Raw genomic sequence first — 12,700 nt, forward strand, 5'->3', positions numbered from 1 at the left:
AATCTAAAGTGTTACCAAAGGTTCTTAATAAGGCTCAGAATTCTTAAAACACAGAACACCAAATAGATTGTGCATAATGAAATCTATTCTATGTACAAAGTGTAATTGAATGGACAACAGCCCCATCTACAGGTCAGACACGAGACCTTCACTCTGATTTAAGACACAATGTCAACTTTATTGATTGTAATAAAAGTGAATATACAGTATATAGAGGAAGCAACCTTACATTGAAGACTTAAGCCATTCAGAAGAGCCATTCTGTATATCTGTGTGTGCAGAATATAATAAGGCACTCTTGTTATAAAATGGTGAATTAGAACAAAACTGTGTCATAAAAATGCAAAAAAGTAAATCTAAAAAAAGTCAACATCTCATTAAAACCGATTGAAGGGAATGATTATTTTTTTTAAAAGAACAAACAATTACGTTAATTGGTGTAGTGAAACAAACCCAAAACATCAATGGCCCAAAGGATCATTGGTCATTTTATTTGGTCACATCCTATAAAAGGCATGTAGTGCTCTCAATTCGTAACAGTGAAGTAAAAAAAATAAAGAAATAGAAAAAAGACCTGAGCTGGTTAAACTGGAATGTGTGATAAAGCTCAAACAATCAATGTTCCGACAACTGCTCATTTTAACTTGAGCCACAAAAACTAACATTTAATGGCTTCGGGTCAAAAACAAAGCTTCATTCTCCAATTTTAAATGTGGAGTTGCGAGGAAACCAACTAATCAGTTTGAAGCTAAAGTATTTTTCTGAAAAGGTGCAAATAACAAGAGGATAGCGACCACATGTTGACTGACGTCACCGTGTTCAGCTGAAGTCTCTGTCGCTGAGCACCAGCGGGGCCACCAGGGTCCACAGGTAGATGCCCAGGCCCAGCCAGCTGGAGCAGATCTTCACCCACACAGCCGGCATGGTGGTCTGCATGGTCTGGTAGTCGGTGTCGGGCCTGAAAAATACAAAAAAAACAACAACACATAAGAAACACAAAAAAATACAAAAAACACAAAAAAAACACAAACACAAACACAAAATTACAAAAAACACACATAACAACACACAAAAATACGAAAAAAACACCCAAAATTACAAAAAACACAAAAACAACCCACCCAAAAACACACCCAAAATTACAAAAACACACATAAAAACACACACAAAATTACAAAATACACACAAAAATGCACAAAAAAACCACCAAAAACACACAAAAAAACCCATAACACACAAAATGACAAAAAACACATGAAAACACACAGAACACATAAAAACACACACAAAATTACAAAAAACACCCCAAAACACACACAAATTACAAAAAACACGCAAAAAACAGTAAACACAAACGATTGCATTAAAAATGCTGAATGCACACTGCAAAATTAGAAAAATCTCTGTAACTAAAAAAATCATGTTACTACACTTGGTCGAGGTGTTTTTTTAGCTTGGCTGAAAAAGAATTGATGCATTAAATTGAACATGGAAGCCTCTGGAAAGGCCAAAACTTTAGAGAAAAGCTGACAGCAGGGCTCCATGCTGCTTGGTTTTTGGAAGAGCAGAGAAAACCAGTGAGAATGTGTCTGAAGGATGTTAGCCCACAACAACAACCAGCAGATACTCACTTGTACCAGTTGGTGAGGGTCATCATGATGTAGAGAGAGGCCAGGAAGAGGCTGAAGTGGAAGAAGGAGTAGCTGTAGGTGACCGCCTCCTCCTCGTTGTCCACAGCGCGGCGGACTCCGTCCTCCCCTGCCGTCACCTCGTTGGTGGTCAGACCCTGGCCCTCCTCCGTCTGCATCAGCTTGTTCACCTGGGTGTTGTTGGAGGAGCGGATGCTGCAGAGGGACACAGGGACAGAACATGACTTGACAGCATCTCAAGTGAACAAATAAACAACCATGTCTTTGTTATTCTGCCGCTGATTATTTGGATAGTTTGGATTTTTTATGTAATAATGATACTGTTACCAAGTCGAACTCATGGACCTTCTTTGTGTTGGACAACTGCAGTTTTATTTTTTTGGTTCATTTACTGGATGTCTCAGGGGGCATTTACACCTGAGCTGTTTGGTTGCCTGTCGGATAATTTGATGGTTTTTGCTGGTGTGAGAGCTCAAATGAACTCTGGGTGCTTTCACACCGCTAGTTCGATTATTTGGTCCGCACCAGGCAGTAAAATTGTTACATTGTAGCATACAGACTACGTGTGGTCCGCGTTCACACATGCAAACGAACCACATTGGTCTGAATGATGTTTCGTCATCTTCCGGTGGAAATAACGGCAATTTCAACTTTCACAATGGAGAGACACGTTCACACACTGTTTCGTGCGCTGGACCTTGCTTTTTATATCATCAACATTACCCATTTCTGGCAAAATATCCAGTTCTAGAATGAGTCGCGGCTGCAGCTGGAGAACAATCATCGGAAATAATGGATCCGGCGAAGGCACATATCACGTCATTTCAGGCAGAGGAGACGCGCTATTTTCACCAATGCTGTCCTGCTGATGTGGATGATATTGTTATCAGTATGCGTACTCTGAGAAGTATTTTGAAATGTATGGGGTTGGATCGAATGAAACATGTATATTACAGATTAAATTAATTTCATACCAGTGTTTCCCCAACATTCTTTCAGCAGCTGCGCAACACATGGCAAATTTGAATATTCAAATTAGCCATGTGTTGGTAGGTCATGACATGAATGAATGTAGGAGAATATACAGGCAGCACGCAAATTAAGCATTGGTGCATTTCGAATAGTTAGTTTAGACCTGAGTTGGTCCAGGTTTGCGTTCTCACCAGAGGGACCGCACCAGAGGTTGGCATTTGGTGCGGAATCAAGCGGACCGAGACCACCTCTTTTTGGAGGACTCGGTCCGCTTGATTTAGTGCGCACCCGAGTGCGATTGATGCTTTCACACCGACGAAAACGAACCGAACTAAGGGCTTTTGGTTCGAATGGACTGTTTAGTGCGCACCAACTGCTGTTGGTGTGAAAGCACCCTAAGAACCAAACTCTGGTCCACTACATAATGGGGGTCTTGGTTTGCTTCCAAGTGAGCCACAGTTCAGTTGGCTGCAGGTGAGAACGCAGTCTGAACCAAAGGAAGTAACAAACCAAATCAGTGATTGTGGGTTGAATTTGGGCAGTAATTTGAGAATCAACGCCAGACAAGGTAGAAGCAGGCTTGAAAAATGGACAGATCTCATGTAGGGCTGGGCTGGACGAAAGATATATTGATATATTTTTAATTTAATTTTTCTTTATATATAAATGCTGCCCTTACTAGGGTTTGTCATATTTAGTACTTTTGTAATGTTCGTTATTCTTTTCTCATATAAATATATTTCTTTCGGAAAAAGAATGGCCTATTTTATTTCATAGGCTAGTTTTATTTAAGATTTTTTTATTTATTTAAATGTTGACTTTATGGAGCTTTGGTTTTAAAAAAAGGTACTCCTGTTATTATACAGTATTTATGTTCACTAAAATAAATGATTTCAATAAAACTACTTGTGACATGTCATATTTGACTTTGACTGAACATTTGCTCTCACTTTGTGATAAAAATATCGGGGATTTATATCGTATATTGATATTCAGCCTAAATATATCGGGTAAGACTTTTGGTCCATATCGCCCAGCCCTAATTTCGTGGACAGACACGGTCTGATGATGAAGTAATGGTTCTTATCCAAATATGGTCAGATGATCACAGAACACACACACAGAAACAACAAAGTCTTCAAATTATTTAGCCAAATCAATCAATCGCACAGCGGATCAATGGCACATAAAAGTGAAACAGCTCAGCTAACAATACATTCTTTGAAAAAGTGTCAGCTCGTTCCCTCACATAGTCTGGCCAATAGAGGAAACACATCAATTTGACGTCATTTGTTTACAATGCTTGGTGAGCTTGATAAAGCAGTGTGGATCCAAACCAAATGGAAAATGAAACAATGCTGCAACTTCACCACTGAATCACAGCGAGTCCACCAGACTTCTTATGTGAAAGTGTTTGTGTTATCCAACTACAATCCAATCTCAAGTTGCAAATACCTGGCATAAAGAGTACAGAAGAGGAAAATAATCAATCCCACGATGCCCTGTGCGTCCCACCACTGCACGTTCCCGGGGTGTGCGGTAGGAGCGGGTCCTGGTGGGGGGGTAGGGCTGACGGGCTGGACCAGACTCAACAGGCTGGGGTTACACTTCCTGTCTGAGGTCAGAAACACACACAAAAACAGAAAATATTAGTCATGATTACAGTCAGGTTTTTTAAACTCTTCCCAAAGTCAGTTCTCCTGGTTGAAGTTGTGAATGAAAAGACAGTTACTGTGACTCACTGGGGTTGTTGCTCATGGCTGACCAGGTGACATACATGGTGTAGAGTGAGATGAAGGAGGCCTGGAGCAGGCCTGAGCTAGGCTGAGCCTCCTGTGGACACATGGAGGCAAAAAATTAATAATTGTAGGCGTGTCTTCACCAAAGGTTATAATAGTTTTGGATTTTTCATTAGTTTTCGTTTTAATTTCGTTGTGAATTTTTGTTTTCAAATGCAGTTAGTTTTCATTTGTTTTTAGAGCGACTTTGCTAGTTTTAATTATTTTTTATTTTTTGGAAAATGCTTAGTTTTAGTTTAGTTTTTATTACTTTTAGTTTTTTTTGTAATGGGGTATTTGTTGGGTGCCAGATTCAATAAGGTCACAATAAATGTTGCCTTTATTTCCTTTGTCTGATCCATCTCAGCCCCAATAAGGGTATTAAGTCATAAAACCAGATAAATTAAATAGATTTCATATCAACCAAAAACCTTTACGTATGAAAAAAGTTGACAAAGATGAAAACGAAGGACATTTTTACGATCATTTTAGTTAGTTTTGTAACCACACAATACAGTTTCAGTTAGTTATCGTTTTTTAAAAAACTCTTGTTTTTATTTCGGTTAACGGAAATGTTTTTTCAATTCTAGTTTTCATTATTCCGTTAGTTTTCGTTAACTATAATAACCTTGGTGTTCACTCTTGCTCAAGTCATTTTGGCCACATGCACAGAGATAACAAAGGATACCATCGAGGACAAAAGTTAATTCCATATTAGCTCGTCTTGTTATCCTCATTTCTTGCTAATGAGCATACATCCTTGGTAGAGTGTTATACACTAAGGATTAGCGCACGAAACATCAACATTTAGTCCACTTCAGTCCATAAAGATTATTATTATATGACCATCTGTGTTCTATTACCTGGACTTTGGGCAGAATGGCCACGATGGACACGGCGATGCAGAACAAGAAGTTGAGGCTGATGAAGACCTTGTGCTCGGTGCAGTCGTCAGGTTGGGTGTAGAACACGTAGAAAAGCACGATGGCGGTGAAAGCCAACGCGTAGAAGAGGAAGGTAAAGGTCAGCAGAGCTGTGGGAAAAAACACAAGCCAACAAAACAGTCGTCAGAGAGCCACATGAAAACTGATCCAAAAGACATATACCTCTGACATGTCAGTAGATTGACTGATTCAAGTTTGTAACTTCATCACTGTCAACAGACCTGTACAGGCTTTGTAAAAGGAAAATTCAAGCACTTTTTAAGCACTTCTTTTTGTGCTTGTTTTGGGTTTACATGTATGATTGTGTCGATGATTATCTTGAAAGCATTTTAAGGAGCTTATTAAAATTCAAGATATTCCTCACCTTTAAAACATAACAGGTAAAATGAAGCATTTTCCCTTCATTCATTCCAATGCAATGCTTGAGTAGAATTGAGTAGTATGATTTATTTAGTTTGACTTTTGTTTTTTTTTATACAAATTTGCAGATAGAATGGCTTATATATTTTATATATATATTTATATTATATTTATATATTATATATATTTATATATATATTATATATATATATATATATATATTATTTATATATTATATTTTATATATATATATATATTTTATATATTTTTTACACACACACACACACACACACACACTTATGGTTTTTGATCGTCGCAACGGATTAAACACAACAGACGCAACTGTGGCTGCCGTCGCTAACTGTGCACAACGTCAGCAGCTGATCATAAACAAAGCAGCATGGCTAATTAAGCACAGCTTCTCTGCTGATCATAAACATAGTGATTGTGAATTAACCGGCATTGCTAACTGTGCTAACTGAGTGCCTGGTGCTTGTTGCTGCAGCTGGGAGAGACTGCTGCAGGAGGAATGTGCCGCTTTGACTTGTTCTTACTCTTCTTAACGAGCCGCCGGCCCCCGCAGCTCGTTAAGAAGACCTGAAAAAAGTTGCTAATTATAGCAACAAAGTCGCTAAGTTGGCAACACTGCTTTGCCGGCTTTTAAAAATCCTGAACAGACAAAAGTCCGCTCCGGACTGCTCGTATTCAAATTAGGGGCGTTTCGGCGAGTGAGACCCGCCTCATCCCGGGTATTGCCCGGTAGTGGAAACAGCCCTATTAAACGTTTCATCTTGCACTAAAGGCTTTATTGGGGTGAACTGACAGTGTGTTGTTGTTGTTCTACCTGCAAACCAGCACTTGGAGTTTCCCTCCTCTGCCTTCTCCAGCCAGGCCTGGTTCCAGGAATGGGCGAAGTCCACCAGCAGGATGAGCTGGATGATGATGAAGAAGAAAGAGCCCACCACGCCAAAGTAATACCACACTGAAACCAGAGAGAAAGAGTATTCAGGACATTTGTTAAGAAGGTTATAGGCTGTGTTTTCATTTACAGTAGTAAACCATAAAACAGGAGACTATCAGTACAGTATGTGCCATTGTACACCAACATTGATCAGTTCTGATATTGAGATATATATATATATATATATATATATAAACTCATGTTGTATATATATAAACTCACATTGAGTAATCAGAAATTTTACTTGACAAATCTTCACAAAAACACTATTCAAAAAACACACTCAGGCAAAAACTTTACCTGAATAAAATATTCTAAATATGAAGGTTAAGAAACATGTAATAAGAGGCTCATAACAGCTCTGGGCTCCATACCTGTATTAAAGATACCATCTGGAATGAAGAACGCTCCCACAGTGATGCCAACCAGCACCAGGAACTTGAAGAACCAGAAACTAGGAAGAAAAAACAAAGTATTTTAAGTATGTTTTCTCTAAATTTAACCCCTTAAAGTTCTGACAGCTGACTTTTTTATCTAAATGAAAAGACATGTAATACTAATTAATCTATCTATCTATCTATCTATCTATCCATCTAATGTGTGGATTAAATGAGGCCAATTTTATTAATGTGTGATGATGTTGGTTAGGGATTTTTTTAACCTTTCAAATAAATTATTAAATTGTCAAAAATGATTACATTAAGCACAAAATCTGTGTAATTAATAGTATCAACCAAAACATTTATGAGACTTATGAGACATAATTCAGCAGGGGAATGGCCTTTATATATTTCCATGATCATGTTTAAGACCTAATACACTCACACAGTTTATTTTAATTAACTAACCTCCTGTTTTTTATTACAGATTTATGACTTGAACATTTTGAATCACACTGTTGAGCTGCATCTCAATGTAATCTCCAGGTCCCCAGCTTTTAGATGGTGTATACTGCCCTACAAAATCTAACTGCAGTAACTACGCAAAGGGTAAAACTGAGAAAAACTGCTTAAAAGGTTTTTAACTGGCCAGTCAAACAGGTTATAGGTAGGTAAGTGATATGACACTTATTTCTACTTTTATTGATGATGTCAGTTTTATGCTCAAAAAGCATGACGATTTATTTGACATTTGACCCCAAAAACGTAGTTACTGCACTCTGGTTTTGCTGTAAAAAGTCCTAATAGTGATGCAGAAACAGAGTGCAGTAACAACAATGTTGTTGTCTTCTTTCAGCTTTTATATTTTGTTTTCAGTGAATAAACATTTTCAAATTGATTTTGTTATAAATGTATTTAACAACTCTATTGAAAGGTTTGTGTATTTTAGACTTAATATTATAAAGTAATGTTATATTTTAGTCTTAATATAATTTTATCTCACTTTTTTGCTTCATCACTATCTAGATAATAATTTCCCTTTCAAATAAACTTATAATTAAATTTTTTTTTATGTTTAAATCAGTATATATATCCAAAGCAGACTGTGGTAAGTGCAATTACTGCTTGGTTTTGAGTTGGATTTTGTGGTTTTTATATCATTATTTCTCTGAAATAAAGCAAAATTGAAATCTAAAACTTCGTCAAAAGAAAAAACAGATATGAAGGAGTTAATGTTTAATTATAACTCAATTTTGACCAAAAATGTAGTTACTGCAGTTAGGCTTTGTAGGGCAGTACACCACTTCTATGTGGCATCTACTGGTGAGCTGCTACCTTCCTAAACCCCCTGTCCTCTGACCCTACCCCCCTGTAAAAAGGTGTTGGAATGCCTTGATTGTTAGACACAATCTGAGAGGTGCAGTCCCCATGTTTGGCCAGCAGAGTGCAACATGCCGTCATCATACCAGCCTGTGGTGCTGAGGCTGCAGTGCACAGTACCAACCCATTTTGGACGGCGGCTCGGGGGTCCTTGCTGCTGCGCACTCGGATCATGATGATGGAGAAGAGGAAGAAGAAGCAGGCCATGGCGAAGCACATGCGGTACACCGACTTGTAGCCAACAATGATGTCACAGTTCACCTTGTTCTCTATGCCGGGTATAGACGTCCCACCGAGACAGAAACCCGGAATCTGATGAAGGAAACAGAGGGTTGGTAACAGACTGGGATTAAAACGGGCTTTTTGGTATTCGATGAGCCTACAACAGAGGACCCATTAAGCCATTAGCAAGCTTAGCTTGTTTGGTGAAAGTCAACGGGAGACAACAAGAAAATATCACAATTGGATTGTTTCATTTCAAAGATTAAAGGTTTTGGGTTTACATGTATGGTTGTGTCGATGAAACACCAGATTATCTGAAAGCATTTTAAGAAGCATATTAAAATGCAAGATATTCCTCACCTTTAAAACATAACAGGTAAAATGAAGCATTTTCACTTCAAGACTTTGGATGAACACTGCCTGCATTCATTCCAATGCAATGCTGGAGTAGAAATGCAATAGTATGATTTATTTAGTTTGACTTTTTCACAAAATTTTGAGGTGATCTTAGTTTTTTTAAATAAAAATTTGCAGATAGAATGACTTATAAATTAACGTATTGACTATATAGGCTTATATATATATATATATATATATATATATATATATATATCTCCATCCATCCATCCATCAATTTTCCTCGGCTTATCCGAGACTAGCTTCTGAAAACTAGCAAACACATAGCCCAAGCATCCTGTCCAGCTTCTCCACAGCATCACTGTTGCTGGGTTACAGCCTGATGAAGGAGGTTGAATTATTTTCCATTTTTTTCTTGAATTAGAAATGACATGTGGGTTGAGGAAACTCAAAGACACTTGGGCCTTATGAAACGACTAAATGCGCTTTATGCAACGGACCAATCTGATGTAATTTAGTCTCATCTATTGTACCTTTTTAAGATGCTCCTCCATGCCCGGGAGAATCATGATGATAGACACCAGAGTCCCGAGCAGCAGCAGGAAGGAGAAGGCCAGCCGGCTCACGGTGGAGTTGACCGCTGACGGGCAGCATGATGACAGGAGGCAGGAGGCCGAGCCGCACAAACAGGACGCCTGGAGAGGAGACCAGGGAGAGCATTAGCTGGGCATTCATACAGATTCATATTTGATGACAGTCAGGGACAGGGCTCTGGGGTGTGGGATAATCACGGTAATGCATGCATGGCTTGCAACGACTGCGGTTGGGAGAAAAAAAACAAAAACAAACAACACTGTGTCTGCTGTCAGGGCAACCATCTTTCTTCTTGTTCTGCACGCTTCAACAAAAGCAAAGACAAATGATGATTTACAGAGGCAGCAATAATCAGGCCTGTGATTAGAGCTGCCATCATAACAAAGCTCCCCCTCTCTGTGTGTTTGTCATCCAGCACCGTGGACGGGATCACTGAGGATTCCTGCATGATTCAGACGCACACTGCTGAGAGGTGTTTGAAGCGCTGAGGCGGAGACTGTAGCTGAGATCAGCCATCCCTCCCTAAATAGGAGTATGCACCAGAGCACACAGGCCTTTGGTGTAAACAAAGTAGCCTTGACGAGAAAAATCCAGTTTCCATGGTAGACTGGCCCATGCCTTACTGCCTTAGCAACAAATAACTCCCATCAAAAAACCGGCAAGTGGAAAAAGACACAAATACCAAAACAAAACGCATGAATATTACAAAGAAGTCAGCGTGAGAACTAACTAAACGATCACAGTTCATTTACATTATTGAACGTTTGTGGCAAACTTTCTTGAATCTTTTATTTGTGACCTTAATAAATTAAGGAGTAGAGCTCAAAAGATACATCAGTTGACAGTAGAGCTGCAACAATTAGTCGATTAATCGAACAATAATCGATTATTAAATTAATCGATAACTATTTTGATAATTGAATCAAATCAAACTTTATTTATATAGCGCTTTTCATACATATAAATGCAACACAAAGTGCTTTACAAAAAATAACTTTTGATTGATGGTTGACCAAGCAGCAGTTAGAGCTTCAAGATATGGATGTATTTCACCTAAAAATCATCTTTCACACAGTGTTTTCATCAGTGTCAAAAATGTCAAATATATGTACTGGAATTATGTGACGTGAAAGAGTACAACAAGAGTATTAAATTATCATGGCAAGAATTACTTCTTTTTTTTTTAACCTTTGTTTCACATTCATTTATAGAACAAATATAGCAGTAGTGCAGTAACAGAAGTAGCAGGGTAAACATTACATTAATAATATTTGAGAAACATCTACATAATTAAAATTAAATACATAAATAGAAAATGAAAATAATAACAATAGTAGTAAAATAATAATGTATATATATATAGTGGGAGCATAATCTCACAGTTTTGATAGTTTTCTTGTTTTTAGCATTAGATATTGACTTGAAGTACATCTCAAGTTCTTTCATAAAAACACAAAAGAAAGGTTTCACTTTGGCAAATTTACATTTATGGATGCAAAACTTTGCAAGGATTATAATTACATTAATTAAATAATATTCTTTTTCAACTGAAATGTTACTCATTTTAAACCCAAAAAGTACATCTTGCAAGAGGAGCTTGAAGTCACAGGTGATATTATATGAATTTAATCTGAAAATATCTTATAACCACAGACAAGAATTACTATGATGGATACAACAAGGACAGAGAAGCAAAACAGTGACGTCATAGTCCAAAGGGGGCTGGTCTAGTCTAAGTAAAACCCGGAAATTGCGCCTTTCTGGAAAACACCTTGCATACATAACAGACATGTTATAGTTCGTTAATATGACTCGTTGACTGCATTTATTCTTTAAGATTTACAAGAAACTCTTTTCAGAAATCAGACGATTGACTGCCACCTTCACGTCACTTTGATAAAACATTATTTTAATCCGTCTAAAAGTTAGTTTAAGTTGGATATAACATTCAACTTTAAATGTTAGGGTCGCTTATTTTCACAACTTTCCACCAGGGGAAAAACGAAACTAGTCACTATGTTTATGTGTTTGGTTAGCTGGCCTTTAAGGTGAATAGTATTAAACTGGTAACTAGCCCTACAGTAGTATTGGAATATTCGCAATAAATACAATAAATGTCACATGAGACATTATGTGTGTCGATAGGCAGCAGTAAAATATCAGGTTTTATTATCTCACTTGAATATAGTTTCACATGACGCTGAGCCCGTAATGTTTTCCTGCTAAACAACACGCACTCACTAGTCAAAAAACTTACAGAAACACTAAGAATACATATATCATGTCACAACACCACAACCGGTAAATGTTTACTTACACAACTGGCAAGAGAACCCAGAGCCAAACAAGCTCCCATGTTGATTTAATTCACAATTCCGACGAAACTCGTAAAATCTTGAAAAGTTCAGGAAGAAACCAACCGAGTCAAAATGGCGAAGTCAAGTACATCAAAAAGACCTGACGGAAATCCCTTTATTCCCTTCAAAATAAAGGTAGAGGCGCGGGCCATCTATAGGGTTGCCACATTAACGGGATTTAAATTATTTCTGTTTTTATATTTATGCATTTTGACGGACATGGAGCACAAATATGCCATGAATGCTATGAAATGTGTTGCTGTGGTATTAAACGCCGCCTTCGTTGATGTTCTCGGTTTTATTTTAACGGCACATCACATCTATTTCCGGCATTGTTCCGGTAAATTCAGCAAAAAAAATGTAATTGACTTCAAGGGGCGTTGCTGTTAATGTGTGTTAGTGCTGCCAGTTGGACTCAACATCCTTACTGTGACTGGATCTAGATCTAAATTGTCCCTTTTGTGACTCCCATACTGAGACTATTATTTGGTTTTAAAATGAGTAACATTTCAGTTGAAAAATAATATTATTTAATTAATTTAATTAATTTAATTATAATCCTTGCAAAATTTACATCCATAAATGTAAGTTTGCCAAAGTGAAAACTTTCTTTTGTGTTTTTATGAAAGAACTGGAGATGTACTTCAAGTCAATATCTCATGCTAAAAACAAGAAAACTGTGAGATTATGCTCCCAATTCACTATTTTTGATTCAATTTAATTGTCTTTGCTTGTGATCCCTGGCA

General features: G+C 37.6%; 1 protein-coding gene across 1 annotated transcript; it reads right to left on the reverse strand.

Moving 5' to 3' along the window:
• Positions 1 to 152: 152 nt before the first annotated feature.
• Positions 153 to 12,113, reverse strand: serinc2 (serine incorporator 2). Its single transcript, XM_059349152.1, has 10 exons — positions 11,915 to 12,113; positions 9,537 to 9,698; positions 8,549 to 8,736; positions 7,039 to 7,118; positions 6,548 to 6,685; positions 5,263 to 5,432; positions 4,364 to 4,454; positions 4,077 to 4,236; positions 1,632 to 1,844; positions 153 to 958 (listed from the first exon to the last, which is right to left on the reverse strand). The coding sequence occupies exons 1-10, from the start codon at positions 11,951 to 11,953 to the stop codon at positions 820 to 822; spliced, it is 1,380 nt and encodes a 459-aa protein (XP_059205135.1). The 5' UTR covers positions 11,954 to 12,113; the 3' UTR covers positions 153 to 819.
• Positions 12,114 to 12,700: the final 587 nt, after the last annotated feature.

This window comes from Centropristis striata, chromosome 14 (genome assembly GCF_030273125.1).
Source record: "Centropristis striata isolate RG_2023a ecotype Rhode Island chromosome 14, C.striata_1.0, whole genome shotgun sequence".
Lineage (NCBI taxonomy): Eukaryota > Metazoa > Chordata > Actinopteri > Perciformes > Serranidae > Centropristis > Centropristis striata.

Excerpts from the sequence above, each read along its gene's own strand:
- serinc2 (XM_059349152.1), bottom strand. The coding sequence starts at position 11,953 with ATGGGAGCTTGTTTGGCTCTGGGTTCTCTTGCCAGTTGT. Across the intron at positions 7,119-8,548 it reads CGAGCCGCCGTCCAAAATGG|TTTCTGGTTCTTCAAGTTCC; the intron begins GTTGGTACTGTG and ends TTTTCTTCCTAG. Across the intron at positions 959-1,631 it reads ACCCTCACCAACTGGTACAA|GCCCGACACCGACTACCAGA; the intron begins GTGAGTATCTGC and ends TGTATTTTTCAG.